Genomic DNA, 16,757 nt, shown 5'->3' with positions numbered 1-16,757 from the left:
GCAATGGCGCGATCTCGGCTCACCGCAACCTCCGCCTCCTGGGTTCAGGCAATTCTCCTGCCTCAGCCTCCTGAGTAGCTGGAATTACAGGCACGCACCACCATGCCCAGCTAATTTTTTGTAGTTTTTAGTAGAGACGGGGTTTCACCATGTTGACCAGGATGGTCTCGATCTCTTGACCTCGTGATCCACCCGCCTCGGCCTCCCAAAGTGCTGGGATTACAGGCTTGAGCCACCGCGCCCGGCCCTGGATTTTAAAATTCTTTTTTAACCTTAGAGACATCAGAATTATATTACTCATTATTCTTGGTTCCTAATAGCATTGGTTCATACATGTTCTGCTTTTATTTACATATTAGCTCTTTACCTTTAACAATATAGTAAGCCCCTATAAACCCAGCTCCTACGTTGTAGGCTATCCAGGATCTCCTCCCCAATCCCATCCCATCCCCAAGCTCCTCTTCCTTATGTGACATAGCCATCATTCTGGATTTCATATTCATCATTCTTTGCTTTTTGTTTTATATAATTTTCATGACTTTATGTATATTCCTAAATGTATGTGTGTGTTTACTTTCAACTTTTAAAAAGGGTGCCATACTGTATATAATCTTTTGGGGTTTACAGTTTTTGCTTATTATTGTTATGATTTCTCTATATTGTGGGTCACTGAAGTTCATTCTTTTTGAATGCCATTTATGTTATAAGAAATATCAAAGTTTATTCATCCAGTGTCCTGTTGCTAGTTATGCAGATTGCTTTCAGGTTCTTGTGAACTATGAAACAGTAAATAAAGACCAACTAGATAATTTTCTTAAAATTAATAACAAAAAAATGTAAAATATTAAATAGTAATGTTTAAAGTGGAAGTATAAATCCCCTTGTCATCATATTCCCAGAGATAACCAGTGTTAAAATTTGAGATATCTCTTTACTATCTTCTTTAAAATATAATGTATATCTGCATAAACATATTATATGTGTATATATATATATATAATATACACATTAATTTTTTAAAACAAAAATGACATCTACAACTTGCCGTTTCCATAGCAATATATTATGGATATCATTACTTGTCAATATGTAGAGATGCACTTTATCCTTTTTTTTCTTTTTTTTTTGTGATGGAGTTTGCTCTTGTTGCCCAGGCTAGAGTGCAATGGCACGATCTCTGCTCACTGCAAGCTCCTCCCCGCCGGGTTCAAGCAATTCTCCTGCCCCAGCTTTCTGAGTAGCTGGGATTACAGGGGTGTGCCACCACGCCCTGCTAATTTTGTATTTTCAGTAGAGATGGGGTTTCTCCAAGCTGGTCAGGCTGGTCTCGAGCTCCCGACCTCAGGTGATCCTCCAGCCTCGGCCTCCCAAAGTGCTGGAATTATAGGCATGAGCCACCGCGCCCAGCCACACTTTATCCTCTTTAACAGTTCTTTGGTGTTTCACTGTCGACGTGTCAATATTTATTCCCTAAACCCCCAGTGTTGGTTATTTTCAATTTTTTACTATTATAAACAATGTTGTAATGCAGATTCTTGTATATACATCTTTGGGCATTTTCTTATTTCCTTAAGATAATTTCCTAGAACTGAAATTCCTGGATTGAAGGATGTGAAGTTTTATTTTTATCTGTCTTCAACTCTATTTATTTATTGCTGCATATTGCCAGATTGCCCACCAAAAATCAATTAATAATTTACATTCTTGCCATCATAGTATAGTGCTCCAGGCCAGAAATACCTAGTCTAACCTGAAGTTCAAGAGCAACTTCTTGGAAGAGGTGACCCTCGGTCCAAGTCATGGTGAGAATTTATCAAGCCTTCAAAAGACCACATAAATAATCAACAGGGAGCCCAGATCAGAGAGTGCTCAGCCTGGGTTCCCCAACTGTGCTTGTATCTGCACTCACCAACACTAGGCATCATTGGCATGTTAAAGCTTAGCCAAATAGAATTGCTCTTTGTCTTTTTTTTTTTTTTTCAACTTTTACTTATTCTCAGGATGATTTCATAATCCATTTCCTGGTTTAAAGGAAACAGGAAGAATGGCTACTGAGAGTACTCCCTCAGAGATCATAGAAAGAGAACGAAAAAAGTTGCTTGAAATCCTCCAACATGATCTTGATTCTATCTTAGACACGTTAACCTCTCGGAGGTTGATTTCTGAGGAAGAGTATGAGGCTCTGGAGAATGTTACAGATCTCCTGAAGAAAAGCCGAAAGCTGCTAATTTTGGTACAGAAAAAGGGAGAAGTGACCTGTGAGCATTTTCTCAAGTGTTTATTTAGTACTTTTCCACAGTCGGCTGCTGTTTCCGGCTTAAGGCATGGTAAGTTAACTTTATATACTTTTTGGGGTGAGAGGGAGGGGGCAGACTTTCTGAAAAAGAAAGAAAAATGTTGCCTTTTATTTTTGTTAGTCTTTTCTCCAGAAATGATTTCTATTGAAATATGAGAGTGAAACACTGTCTGGAATTTTAAAAGTTTCTGAAATTTAACATCTTATTGGTTTAAGAAATTGATAATTTGTTTTTCAGACTGTGCTCAAAACTTGCAGTTGTTTTAACGCTGACATACGCTGCTCATCATTCTGGCAGTGACATGCTGATACCTCACAGTTGGAAGGAAAATAATAACAATAACACAATCCAGTGTTTGTTTTTCAAGTAGATGAATTCACGGGTATTAACAGTGCCAAGACCACAAGCTGTATCTTTCACTTAGTATAGCCATTTTGAAAATACAAGGAAAATAATTTTTTTTCCAAAGTGCTGGGATTACAGGCGTGAGGAGCTTCTCTCTTGTTACCCAGGCTGGAGTGCAATGGCGCGATCTCGGCTTACCACAACCTCCGCCTCCTGGGTTCAGGCAATTCTCCTGCCTCAGCCTCCTGAGTAGCTGGGACTACAGGCACGCGCCACCATGCCCAGCTAATTTTTTGTATTTTTAGTAGAGACGGGGTTTCACCATGTTGACCAGGATGGTCTCAATCTCTTGACTTCATGATCCACCCGCCTCGGCCTCCCAAAGTGCTGGGATTACAGGCGTGAGCCACCGCGCCCGGCCTAGAAAATAATTTTTAACACATAGATGGCAGATCAATAGTTTTGTTTTTTTGGTGATAAGAATGCCAGCAGCAGCTGTTTTCTAGAGCAATTCAATTGCTAATTCTTAAATGGTTCAAAGATAACTAGTAGCGCTTGAAAGAGCAATTCTTCCAGTTGTTTAGCAATTCTGTAAATTACTAGGGACAGGTGTAGCAATTCTGTAAATTACTAGGGACAGGTGTAGCTCCTTTTCTAGAAATCTAAAAAAATAAAATTCAAGATTATTTTAAGGGATGTTAGAGAGGTAGAGTCTCAGATTAAAAAAAGTAAATGTGTTTTTGTTTTTAATTTTCTTTTCTTTTTAAAATTAATTTATTATACTTTAGGTTCAGGGTACATGTGCAGAACATGCAGGTTTGTTACATAAGTATAAAAAAAAGTGAATGTTAATGATACCTAATGTAGGACAAGACTCATATGCTTAGAAAAATGGTTTTTTGTTATTTCTAAAGCACACTATTCCAAATTAGAGCCATTTGCTTACTCATTAGAAATTATTTGTGATCAGATTTCACTAGCATTGGCCCCAGGAAACCTGAGTCTATTGTGAGTCACAGTAAGTTCACAAGTAAACACTCCTTCATACAATTCAAATTGTCTGTTTTACTCACTTATTCTGTAAGGTTGCTAGGCTGGACTCAAATTTTAAACAAGACAATGATGTGATCTGATATTTTTTAGTGGGAAAAAGAAAGTTCTGAAGGTGATTTGTTGACATGCAAGTTATATAGGAGGTGTTAGGTATTCCTGTCCTCCAGTGAAGTAAAGAAGAAGGATGATGCTTTGAGGCCTCAGGAACTTCAGTTCCTTTTTATTAATTGGGAAAAATGATTTTTTTCTGTTATTTGCGGAATTTTTAAAACATGAGAATGTAGTACCTTCTTCAATCTATGGGGGCAAGCAAGAATTCAGAAGATGCTTTTTCTCCTGGAAAAAAACAGCCTGAGGCTCCTAAGATCACAGTGTCCTTCAATGAGAAGGGACACTTGGATTTGGAAACCTCTGAGTTTTTCAGGGGCAGGAAAACTAGTTATAGGAAAATGGCTTTGCCCACCAGGGAGAATGAGAAGGAATATGACACACCAGAAGTCACATTACCATATTCAGTTGAGAAAGTTGGTTATGAAGTTCCAGCAACTATTACATATAGAAAGGATGGACAGAGATATGAGGAGCTAAATGATTCTTTATACTTAGGAAAAGAAGAATATCTAGGATCTGTTGACTCCCCTGAAGATGCAGAAGCCACTGTGGAAGAGGAGGATTATGATGATCCAGAGCACACTGGGTATGATGGTGACGAGGACTTCAAGTATTCAGAAACCACAGAGTTCTCTGGTGAAGAACCAAGTTATGAGGATTCACAAATCAGCCTTTCACTGGAGGAGGAACAGGAGAAAAGTATGGAAGGTATGGAAATATCATGTACAGTTAGGCAACAATAAGTTAATAAGCTTGCCATGACGTAATGGGGATAGGGGTATGAAGAAGGCACCGATATCAGCAGAAAATCAGCTACTAAGAAATTCCTTGTGCTTCTCTAACCTGGAGTCTCCTCGAGGTAAGTGTTAACTTAAAGGAGCTCCTAGGGCCTAAGAAGTGATGGACAGCATAAGCAAAAGCAAATATTGATTGTCAGCTTGTAAATTTCTGTAGTATGTACAAGGAGTTGCTAATCATTAATTTTAGGCTAACCTCCTATTCCTCAGGTTAAACCACTTTAGTCATTTTAGTGCCTTTGTGACCAGAGAGATGTGGGGATTATGGGTTTGACTATTTAAGTGAAAACAGTCAGTAGAGGAATTTGTGCTAAATGGCTCAGCTACTAAAATATTGTTACTTAGTTTGATCCAGTCCACATAATGCCATCTTGATGAGAATTATGTTTGTATCTTGAATATGAATATTTCTTTATTAAAAAAAATTTTTTGAGACAGGGTCTCAGGCTAGAGTGCAGTGGCACAATCATAACTGATTACAGCCTCTACCCCCCAGGCTCAGGTGATCCTGAAACCTCAGCCTCCTGAGTAGCTAGGATTACAAGTGGGAGCCACCATGCCTGGCTAATTTTGTATTTTGTAAAGGCTGGGTTTTGCCATGTTGCTCAGGCTGGTCTCGAACTCCTGGGCTCAAGTGATCTGCCCATCTTGGCCACCCAAAGTGCTGGGATTACAGGTGTGAGCCACTGCACCTGGCCAAATCTGAATATTTCTTAATGAAAAATCAAAATATGAGGAGCGTTTCATTGGAGAGATATTGTCTGGGAAAATAAACATCACCAACTTCTGAGTAAAGGATGAAAATGTAACTACCATCTCATATTCAGTTCAGATCTTAGAGGCTCACAATCCATTTATGGGTAGAAAGAGAGTCATTTCTTCCTCATCACATCTTGTATTCGTTTGTGAAGGATGTTGTAACAAAATGCCACAAAGTAGGTGGCTTAAATGATAAACACAAATTTCTTGTCTTACTCTTTTGGAGGCTAGAAATCTGAAATCAAAGTAGTAACAGAATTGGTTCCTTTTTTTTTTTTTTTTTTTTTGAGACAATCTCGCTCTGTCACCCAATGGCATAACCTCGGTTCACTGTAACCTCCGCCTCCGAGGTTCAAGAAATTCTCCTGCCTGATTACAGGAGCACACCACCACGCCGGGCTAATTTTAGTAGAGATGGGGTTTCACCATGTTGGCCAGGCTGATCTCGAACTCTTAACCTCAAGTAATCCACTCGCCTTGGCCTCCCAAAGTGCTGAGATTACAGGCGTGAGCCACTGTGCCTGGCCTAGGGTTGTTCCTTCTGAAGGGTTTGAAGAAGAATCTATTCCTAGCTTCCCTAGTGTGTGTGTGTTTTGTGTGTGTGTGTGAGACGGTGTCTTGCTATGTTGCCCAGGCTGGAGTGCAGTGGCTATTCACAGGCGCAATCCCACTACTGATCAGCACCAGAGTTTTGACCTGCCCCATTTCTGACTTGGGCCGGTTCACCCCTCCTTAGGCAACCTGGTGGTCCCCCGCTCCGGGGAGGTCACCATATTGACGCTGAACTTAATGTGGACACATGATTGGCATAGCGCACTACAGCCCAGAACTCCTGGGCTCAAGCAATCCTCCCACCTCAGCCTCCTGAGTAGCTGGGACTACAGGCATGCGCCACTGCGCCCAGGTTTCCTGGTGGTTTGCTGGAAATCGTTGGCCCTCCTTGTCTTGTGCAAGCACCCTCTGATATGCTTTCACCTTCAAATGGCCTTGTCCCTGAGTGTGCGTCCCTTTGGCCAAGTTCCTCTTTAAAAAAGGACACCAGTCATATTGATTGGGCTAGGGCCCACCCTAATAACATTATTAAAACTAATTACATCTTCAATGGCCCTATGTACAAATAACACCACATTCTGAGGTACTGGGGATTAGGATTTTAACACAGGAATTTTGTGAGGACATAATTCAACCCATGCTTCTTGCCCCACCCCAAATAACTTCTAATACATGATTATTTTGGGGCCCCATTCTTAATTTTTATTTATTTATTTATTTTAGTTGCATAGGGTTGAATTAATTAATTGCACCTATTTTAGGTGCATAGGGTTGAATTAATAATTCATTGCATAGTATCAAATTATTCCACAAAAATCACCTGTTTATTCTGTTTTTTTTCTCCATTTCCCATTCACCTTCTTCCATAGGTAACATTCTAATATTACAGTGTGTCTCTTAATGTTGTTTTGTTTTCATGATTTTTTTTTTTTTTCTGTATCAGGTACTGACTGGGTTTCACCATGTTGCCCAAGCTGTTCTCGAACTCCTGGCCTCAATAGTGCTATATAACAAATGATCTCAAAATTCAGTCACTTCAAACACTGAGAGTTTATTATTGCTCACATGTCTATGGTTGGCTGGGCAGTTCTTTTGGTGTTCCCTGGGTTCACTCACACATCTGTTAATGAGGTGGTTGAAGGCTGGTCTCTCATCTTCTGGCAGACTACTCTGGGCTTATTCTCAGAATAGATGCAGTTTTTTCTTTTCCTTTTTCTTTTCCTTTTTTTTTTTTTTTTGAGATGGAGGCTTACTCTGTTGCCCAGGCTGGATCCAGTGTAATCGTGTGATCTCTGCTCACTGCAACCTCTGCCTCCCAGGTTCAAGCTATTCTTCCTGCCTCAGCCTCCCGGGTAGCTGGGATTACAAGTGCCTATCATCACACCCAGCTAATTTTTGTGTTTTTAGTAGAGACGTGGTTTCACCATATTGGCCAGGCTGGTCTCGAACTCTTGACCTCAGGTGACCTGCCCTCCTTGGCCTCCCAAAGTGCTGGGATTATAGGCATGAGCCACTGCACCCAGACAAGCATATTTTTATGATAAGTGGAAAGGAGAGAGAGCAAGGCAGAGGAAGACAGAGAAGTAGTGAAGACTTTTTGAGTCTCAGCTTTAGAGGGATCATGCTATCTATGCCATCTGTATTAGTTTCCTAGGGCTGCTGTAACAAAGTACCACAAATGAGTGGCTTTAGAACAACAAAAATTTATTTTCTCACAGTTCAGGAGGCCAAAAGCCTCATACCAAGGTATCAGCAGGGTCATGCTCCCTCTGGAGGTGCTAGGAAAGGATTTGTCTCAGGCCTCTCTCCTAGCTCCTGGTAACTTGTGCATTCCTTGACTTACAGTTGGTCATTTTCTCCCTGTGTCTCTTTACATCATCCACCCTCTGTGCATGTCTCTGTGTCTAAATTTTTCCTTTTTATTAAGACACCAATGATATTGATTTAGGGCCCACACAATGACTTACTTTAACTTAATGACCTCTTTAAAAATAAAGATGCTATTTACAAAATAAGGCCACATTCTGCAGTACTGGGGGACTTCATATCTTTTTGAAGTGGACAAAATTCAACCCATAACAGCATTACATCTGCCACATTCTGTTGACCAAAGCAAGTCTCAAAGCCAGCCCAGGTTTAGTGTTGGGGGAAAACAAGTTCTATTTCCTGCAAAGTAAGATAGCAAAGACTATGGATACCAGAAAGCCATTAATTGGGGACATTATTGCAATCAATCTAACGTCTTTAGCAAAACACATCAAGAGAAGTCTTAATAATAATGAAGTTATGATCTGCAATGTAATTCTGATGGCTACCCATTCACTCTAGCTGACTTGGAGGCATGTGGCTATTCTTTGTTTCTTTCCCAAGTAATATTTCTCTGTACAGCTGAGAACTGAAAAAAAAAAAAAAAAAAAAAAGTTATAACTCAAAGAAAGGTCTTCATGCTTTCTGTCATGCGAAATTTTATGTAAAAATATTTACAGTGTCAAAGTCTCAGAAAGGCTCAAACTATTGCCTTGTGTGCTGTGCACTATAGAAGGTCAGCTTGCATAGACAGTATCAATTGACTCTCTTCCCCCTCCAGCTTGTAGTTAGGTTCAACCATGGGTAGAACCAATGTGATACCATTCCCTGTAGCCTGTTTTCATAAAAATCCAGGTTTTCATTTTATATTATTTTCCTTTAGCCTGAAAAATTTATTTATTGTTTCTCTTAGTACAAGTCTGCTGGTGGTAAATTTTCTTGGTTTTTGTTTATTGAAAGATGTTTTTATTTTGCCTTCATTCCGGAAGGATGATTTTGCTGGATATAAGATTCCACAACTTTTGCTTTTAACACGTTATGGATGCCATTCCTCTGTCTTTTAGCTTCCATTGTTTCTGATGCTAAATTTTCAGTCATTTTATCATTGATCCTCTCTAAGTGCTGTGTCATTTATCCCTGGTTGTTTTCAAGATTTTTTTCTTTTTTTTTTGAGCAGTTGACTCTCATGTGTCTAAGTGTGATTTTTTCTCTCTCTCTCTTCCTTAGTATTTGCAGAGTTTCCTGAATGTATATTAAAAAAAAAAACTTCTTATCAAATTTGGAAACTTTTCAGCTGTTATTTACCAATATTTTTTTCTTTCTCACTTCTTTTCTCTCTTTCTGAGACTTCAAGTACATGAATTTTAGAGTTTTAAAAATATTGTTCTACAGGCTCCAGAGACTGCTCATCTTTCTTTAATATTTTTTCTCTCTGTTCTTCAGGTTAGATATTTACTTTCTTCTGTCATCTCCAATTTGTTTTTAGCCCATCTAGTGATTTTAAACAAATTCACATATTGTGATTTTTAATTCCAGAATTTCCTGTTTAAAAATACTTTCTTTTTTTTTTTTTTTTTTTTTTTTTAGAGAATTCCTATTTAATCATTCATTGTGGACTTATTTAATTATAATTTTTTTTTTTGAGACAGAGTCTTGCTGTGTTGCTCAGGCTGGTGTGCAGTGGCACAGTCTTGGTTTACTGCAGCCTCAACCTCCCAAGCTGAGGCTCAAGCCATCCTCTCACCTCAGCCTCTCAAGTAGCTGGGATTATAGGTGCACACCACCATGCCTGGTTAATTTTTGTAGAGACAAGGTTTTCATAATGTTGCTCAGGCTGGTCTTGAACTCCTGCGCTCAAGTGATCCTCCTTCATCAGCCTTCCACAGTTTTGGAATTACAGGCATGAGCTACCATGCCTGACCGTAATATTCCTATGTGCTAAATCTAACATCTGGATCATTTTGGAGTCAATGTCCATTGAATATGAATTACATTTCCTACTTCTTCCTATGTCTATTAGCTTTGGATTGTGTTCCATCCATTGTGTATAATAGGTCATACAGGCTCTAGATTTTTTATTTCTCCTAAGAGTCTGAATGTTATTTTGGTCTGTTTTTGTCTCCAATTAACCCGACTGTACTCAAATTCAAAATTCAAACTCCGTTTCCATGGGTGGCAGCTGAAATCTCTGTTTATTTCTTTTTACCTTAGCTGAGTTATTTTTATGAATTTTTAATTTACGAAATTGAGATTAGTTTCGTGATATTATTGCTTACTTTTTTCACCGAGCTCTGTGCTTAGTTAGATACGTCTCTGTTTTGGGTGTACATCTACTCTGTTGCTTTGATCTGCTACATAGTGACACTGTTACTACCTTGTCGACACACCTGGCTTGGTTCCTGTGGGTACTGATGTTTTTCCTTTTTTTGTTTTTTTAAATTTTATTTATTTATTTATTTTTAAAGATGAGGTCTCACCATATTGGTCAGGCTGGTCTTGAACTCCCGACCTCAGGTGATCCGCCCACCTTGGCCTCCAAAGTGCTTGAATTACAGGCGTGAGCCACCGCGCCTGGCCTGGTACTGATGTTTTTCTTTCTTTTTCTTTTTCTTTTTCTTTTTTTGAGATGACAGGCTGGAGTACAGTGGCACAATCTTGGCTCACTGCAACCTCCACCTCCTGGGTTCAAGCAATTCTCCTGCCTCAGCCTCCCAAGTAGCTGGGACTACAGGCACCCACCACCATGCCAAGCTAATTTTTGTATTTTTAGTAGAGACAAGGTGTCACTGTTTTGGCCAGGCTGGGATTATAGGTGTGAGCCACCGCACCCAGCCATGGGTACCAATTTCTGTGCTGAAGAAGTAGAGAATTGTTTTCCTAAGGCAAAGTATGAGACAGGAAAAAGCAGAACTTAAAAGCTGTCCTGCAACCTATTCTCTCACTGCTTCCTCTGGGAACTCTTCATTCTAGATTCAACTTCCCTCTTATCTTTTTGACCCAACACATATGCCAGTTCAAGTAACTTTGAGACTACCCAAAGACTTTGTATAGTTACTTTTATTAATTCCTAAAATCCATGCTTTTCTCCTCTGTTGTTTCTTCAAGGCCCTTTTTAAGGGTAGTTTTACATTTTTATGCTAGCTGGCCATCTGTCAGGAGTAAAAATCCACTCTGATATTCTCTCTCTATTATGCACTATCTCTGTATTTATAAAAAGTAGGTAGGCCAGCCAGGGTGGCTTATGCCTATAATCCCAATATTTTGGGAGGCTGAGGCCAGTAGATTAATTGAGGCCAGGAGTTTGAGACCAGCCTGGGCAAAATGGTGAAACTGTGTCTCTACAAAATGAAGAAATGAAAAGGTAGGTGGGTTGGTGGTGTGCACTTGTGGTCCCAGCTACTCCAGCAGCTGAGGCAGAAGGATCACTTGAGCCCAGGAAGTTGAGACTGCAGTGAGCAGAGATTGTGCCACTGCACTTCAGCCTAGGTGACAGAACAAGACCCTGTCTCAAAAACAACAACAAAAGAAGTAGTTAGAAGATATATTGGAAAATGGGAGATCAGGAAAAATTAGGGATAGCATGTAAATTCTGAGAAAAACTTTGAAGGAAATAAAATCTTCAGTTCCTCTAAACTTCAGCAAGAGAGAAATTTAAGAAAGAATGAAGCTGGGTGCGGTGGCTCATACCTGTAATCCTAGCACTTTGGGAGGCTGAGGTGAGTGGATCACCTGAGGTCAGTAGTTCAAAACCAGCCTGGCCAACATAGTGAAACCCCATCTTTAAAAAAAAAAGAAAGGAAAAAACCAGTATCAACCTAGATTAATCCTCATAGATACATATAATTTAATATTAACAAGATTTTTCATTGCTGCATGTAAATGTTAGCACATTTTTTTTAAAAAATTAAAAACTGAAATGATCATCCATAGGCAGTTTTTAAATAGTTATCATCTATCCAAACCATGGAGTGTCATGATTTAGCTAAAATGAATTAGGTAGACCAGTACATGTGCTGACTTGAAAGAATTTGCAAGGAATATCACTAAGTGAAAAGAGGCTGAAGAATCACTTGTTTGGTATAATATCATTTATGTAAAAAAAAAAAAAAAGAAAGATAGCATGGACTGGGTGGTGGCTCACGCCTGTAATCCCAGCACTTTGGCAGGCTAAGGCAGGTGGATTACTTGAGATTGGGCGTTCAAGACCAGCCTGGCCAAAATAGTGAAATTTATCTCTACAAAAATTAGCTGGGCATGGTGGCACACGCCTATAATCCCAGCTACTTGGGAGGCTGAGACTGGGAGAATTACTTGAACCCAGGAGGCGGAGGATACAGTGAGCCGAGATCTTGCCACTGCACTCCAGCCTGGGTGACAGAGTGAGACTACATCTCAAAAAAAAAAAAAAAAAGTAGCATCTGCTAAGTAAAACTATGTATTTCTATATATGTGTGCATACTTACATGCTTGCATAGAAAATGGTTGGGAAGCAAATATGCTGTAGTATATTGACATATCCCCTAAAAAGAAGTGGACTTGCCAGAATGGTGAAAGGAGACTTTCACCTTATTTATATTGTTTCAGCTTTTGCAGTGAAAATGTAGATTAGATAAGGTGTAGTGGCTTATGCCTGTAATCCCAGCACTTTGGGAATCTGAGGTAGCCTGATCACTTGAGATCAGGAGTTCAAGACCAGCCTGGCCAACATGATGAAATCCCACCTCTACTAAAAATACAAAAATTAGCTGGGCATGGTGGCACACACCTGTGGTTCCAGCTACTCAGGAGGCTGAGACAAGAGAATAGCTTGAACCCATGAGGCAGAGGTTGCAGTTAGCTGAGATCACTCCATTGCACTGCAGTCTGGGTGACAGTTTTCTTTCAAACTCTGTCTCAAAGAAAAAAAGAATGCAGATTACTTAATTTTAAAAGTCAGGCTGTGCACGGTGGCTCGTGCCTGTAATCCCCGCATTTGGGGAGGTTCGCTTGAGACTAAAAGTTCAAGATCAGCCTGGGCAACATAGCAAGACCCCATCTCTATTTAAAAAAAAAAATAGCCAGCCATGGTGGTGGGTGACTGTAGTCCCAGATACTTGGGAGGCTGAGATGGTAGGATCACTTGAGCCCAGGGTGATGATCACGCCCCTGCACTCCAGCCTGAGTGACAGTGTGAGACTGTCTCAAAAAAAGAAGTTGATGAGGGAAATTGAGATTCTGAACATGACATTCCCTATTATCTTCTCTCCTACAGAAAGAAAAAAGGTGTTTAAAGACGTCCTGTTACGTTTGAACATGGATAGAAGCAGAAAGGTTCTGCCAGGTTTTGTTAAACAGTTCTCCTTCGATCGAGGATGTAAGTGGACCCCGGAGAGTCCAGGAGACTTAGCCTGGAATTTCCTGATGAAAATTCAAGCACTAGATGTGACGGCCAGGGATTCAATCCTCAGGCACAAGGTTCTGGATGAAGGGAGCAAGGAGGATTTGCTTGCTGGAGTGGAGAATTTGGAAATTCAAGACACACGAACCATTAATCCCCTCGATGTCATTTGTGCCACCATGCTGTGTTCAGACAGCTCTCTGCAACGTCAAGTTATGTCAAACATGTATCAGTGCCAGTTTGCTCTTCCCCTGCTACTGCCAGATGCAGAAAACAACAAAAGCATCTTAATGCTGGGGGCCATGAAGGACATTGTGAAGAAGCAGTCAGCACAGTTTTCAGGAGGGCCTACAGGGGATTCAGAGAAGTTTCTGACTCTCATGAAGATGCCTGTCATCTCCTTTGTGCGTCTAGGATACTGTAGCTTCTCTAAGTCCAGAATCCTCAACACACTTCTCAGCCCTGCCCAGCTGAAATCACACAGAATCTTTCTCCATCAAGATTTGCCTCTTTTAGTGCTTCCCCGGCAAATCTCAGATGGCCTGATTGAGATAACGTGGTGTTTTCCCGATGGCGATGATCTAAAGGAAAACCTTAGTGTTTTCCAAAAGCCTGTTGCTCTGGCCAATCTCCGTGGAAATCTAGAAAGCTTTTGGACTCAGTTTGGCTTTTTGATGGAAGTTTCTTCAGCTGTGTTTTTTTTCACTGACTATCTAGGTGAGAAGGAATGGGACTTGCTAATGTTTTTAGGAGAAGCTGCCATTGAAAGATGCTACTTTGTTCTCAGTCCCCAAGCCAGGGAGAGTGAAGAGGCTCAGATTTTCCAGAGGATACTGAACTTGAAGCCAGCACAGCTACTGTTTTGGGAGGGGGAAGATGCTGGGGATAGAAGGAAGAACATAGAGGGCCTTCAAGCTGCTCTGCGGGAAGTGATGTTCTCTTCTTCACTCAGATATGTGTCTATGGAGGATATGGCCTCCCTGGCCAGGGAGCTCGGGATTCAGGTAGATGAAGACTTTGCAAACACTCAGAGAATTCAAATTTCCTCTGGAGAAAACATGGCTGGAACAGCTGAAGGTGAGAGTCAGCAAAGACACAGTCAGCTAAAAAGCTCATCTAAAAGCCAAGCTCTGATGCCAATACAAGAGCCTGGGACTCAATGTGAGCTCAGCCAGAATCTTCAGAATCTCTATGGTACCCCGGTATTCAGGCCTCATCTAGAGAACTCCTGGCCCTTACCAACCATAGTTGGAGGTAACTTTAACCATGTTTCCCTGAAAGCCCCCTGGGTTATGGATTGCCACTTTGGGTCAGAGCAGAGGTCTCAGTTGTTCTGTCCTTTGCCCTTTCAGAATGCAAGGGCCCAGGGCAGAGTTAAAAGTTTTGGTATTCAATCCTTCCATCCCCAGAGATTTTATTCAAGTGAAAGATTCATGAAATTTTCCAGAGCTGCTCAGGGACGTTACTCAAACAGAACATTTGTGAGACCTCCAAGACCCATTTCTCAGCGTGTACAGGCCTGTCCTGAGAGACGACAAATGATGGGAACTCTTGAAAGGTATTGGGCAGTAGTCTCCCAGGGAGCTCACTCCTGTTCCCTGGGCTCACAGCCAGCAAGAGCAGTAGGGAAGCCACGGCCTCAGCAAGCCTGCACTGGGGGAACACAGCTAACTGAAGCAACTGGAAAACCAATGGGAACATCCCATATTGAAAAGCCTCACCCTCAGTCCTTTCAGCTAGCAGGAGCCACACAAAAACTAAGACCTGCTTCTCAGCAAGGAGCCCAGAAGAAGACTCAGGGCAGGCCTTCAAATCCAGCTCTCCAAATAGGGTCCCATCCCATGTCCAAGAGCCCTCAGTTCAAATCTGATCAGTCCAGCCCATCCCAAGTCAAACACTCCCAGCCTAAACCCTTCCATCCTGTGCCCTCTCAACCTACACCCTCTCAACCGAAATCCTCTCAGTCCCAGCCCTCCCAAACTAAATCTTCTCCATGCAAATCCACTCAGTCTAAGCCAAGCCAGCCCCAGCCTCCCCAATCTAAGCCTTCTCAGCCCAGACCCACTCAATCTAAGTCATCCTCAACCAGTCCTTCACAAGCTAAGGCACATCACCCAAAAGCAGGGCCGAAGAGGGGAGGGACGCATTAAAGTGCTAACTCCAGAGATCTATAAAGCATATCCTTTACCCAGGCCATCCCTATTATATAGTAAGCAGAAGAATTGCCATGAAGGTAAGACTGCTGTCATCAGCATGTCAAACACAGAAAGATATGCATGACCAAATTGGATATCTTTAAGATATTTGTAAGAGTTATATTCTTAACCAAGAAGAAAAATATGAAAATAAGACTAGAATCAAGCAGTAGATAATTGAATCCAATCTTGAGTATTATTAGATAATATATAACTTGTATCCAGGGAATGGGGGTGTCTATGAGAGCCCCACTTGAAGAATAATGGAATTAGGGTCTCTGATTGCAAAGTGACTATAAAATAAGACTCAAGTTGCCTCTGTGTCTGAAAAAGTATCTTAGCTGTTGGCTGCTCCAGGGGTGTTTCTGGTTCAAAAGTCTCTGGTTCAATATCAGCCACTGAGCAGATAGATAGCCCTGCTTATTTGGTGTGGTTAAATCAACTAGCTTCTGCTAATAGCCCAATTTGCTTGGATGGTAAAACTCTCTCATTTGACCCTTATAGGTAGAAATAATGAACTAACAACCAATAAAATTAATTATTTTGCATTAACTTTGGGAAAGATCTATGTTTGTTTCATATTTGATATGGTTTGGCTCTGTCTCCACCCAGATCTTATCTTGAATTGTAATCCCCATGTGTTGAGGGAGGGACCAGGGACCCGGTGGGAGGTGATTGGATTATGGAGGCAGTTTTCCGCATGCTGTTCTTGTGATAGTGAGTGAGTTCTCACTAGACATGATTTTTTTTTTTTTTTTTTGGAGAAAGAATCTCACTCTGTCATCCAGGCTAGAGTGCAGGGGTGTGATCTTGGCTTACTGCAACTTCCACCTCTCAGGTTCAAGCAATTTTCCTGTGTCAGCCTTCCAAGTAGCTGGAATTACAGGCATCTGCCACCACGCCTAGCTAATTTTTGTATTTTTAGTAGAGATGCAGTTTCACCATGTTGGCCAGGCTAGTCTCAGATCCCTGCCCTTAAGTGATCCACCTGCCTTGGCTTCCCATACTGCTGGGATTACAGGCATGAGCCACCAGGTCCAGCTGAGATCTGATGGTTTAAAAGTGTGGCACTTACCCCCTTGTTCTCTCTGCCTTCTGTCACCATGTAAGACATACCTTGCTTCCTCTTCACCTTCTGTAATGATTGCAAGCTTCCTGAGGCCTCCCAAGCCATGCGGAACTGTGAGTCAATAACCTCTTTCCTTCATAAATTACCCAGTCTCAGGTAGTTCTTTATAGCAGTGTGAAAATACAATATTTTAAATATTTGTAATAGTTAAGGAAATTTGACTTATTAGAGGATCAAATTTAAAATATCATTGAGTTTTCAATTTTAGAGTTGTCTTTTTTTTTTTTTTTTTTTTTTTTTTTTTTAGAGATTCTCCCTCTTTCACCAGGCTGGAGTGCAGTGGCGCAATCTTGGCTCACTGCCACCTCTGCTCCAACTTCCTGGTTCAAGCAATTC

The 16,757-nt window shown here is 41.0% G+C and overlaps 1 protein-coding gene across 1 annotated transcript; it reads left to right on the top strand.

Annotated features, from left to right (window-relative positions):
- The first annotated feature begins 1,990 nt into the window (after positions 1-1,990).
- Positions 1,991-15,844, top strand: CARD6 (caspase recruitment domain family member 6). The gene is given in 4 exon segments (XM_032278868.1): positions 1,991-2,326; positions 3,955-3,987; positions 3,989-4,514; positions 12,972-15,844. Coding segments are annotated over 4 exon segments (3,117 nt in total). The 5' UTR covers positions 1,991-2,044; the 3' UTR covers positions 15,248-15,844.
- Positions 15,845-16,757: the final 913 nt, after the last annotated feature.

Source organism: Sapajus apella, unplaced genomic scaffold (genome assembly GCF_009761245.1).
Source record: "Sapajus apella isolate SASKATOON/1434 unplaced genomic scaffold, GSC_monkey_1.0 scaffold11, whole genome shotgun sequence".
Classification (NCBI taxonomy): domain Eukaryota; kingdom Metazoa; phylum Chordata; class Mammalia; order Primates; family Cebidae; genus Sapajus; species Sapajus apella.
The sequence above is the reverse complement of the archived record's forward strand: the minus strand, read 5'-3'. Positions and strand labels throughout refer to the sequence as shown.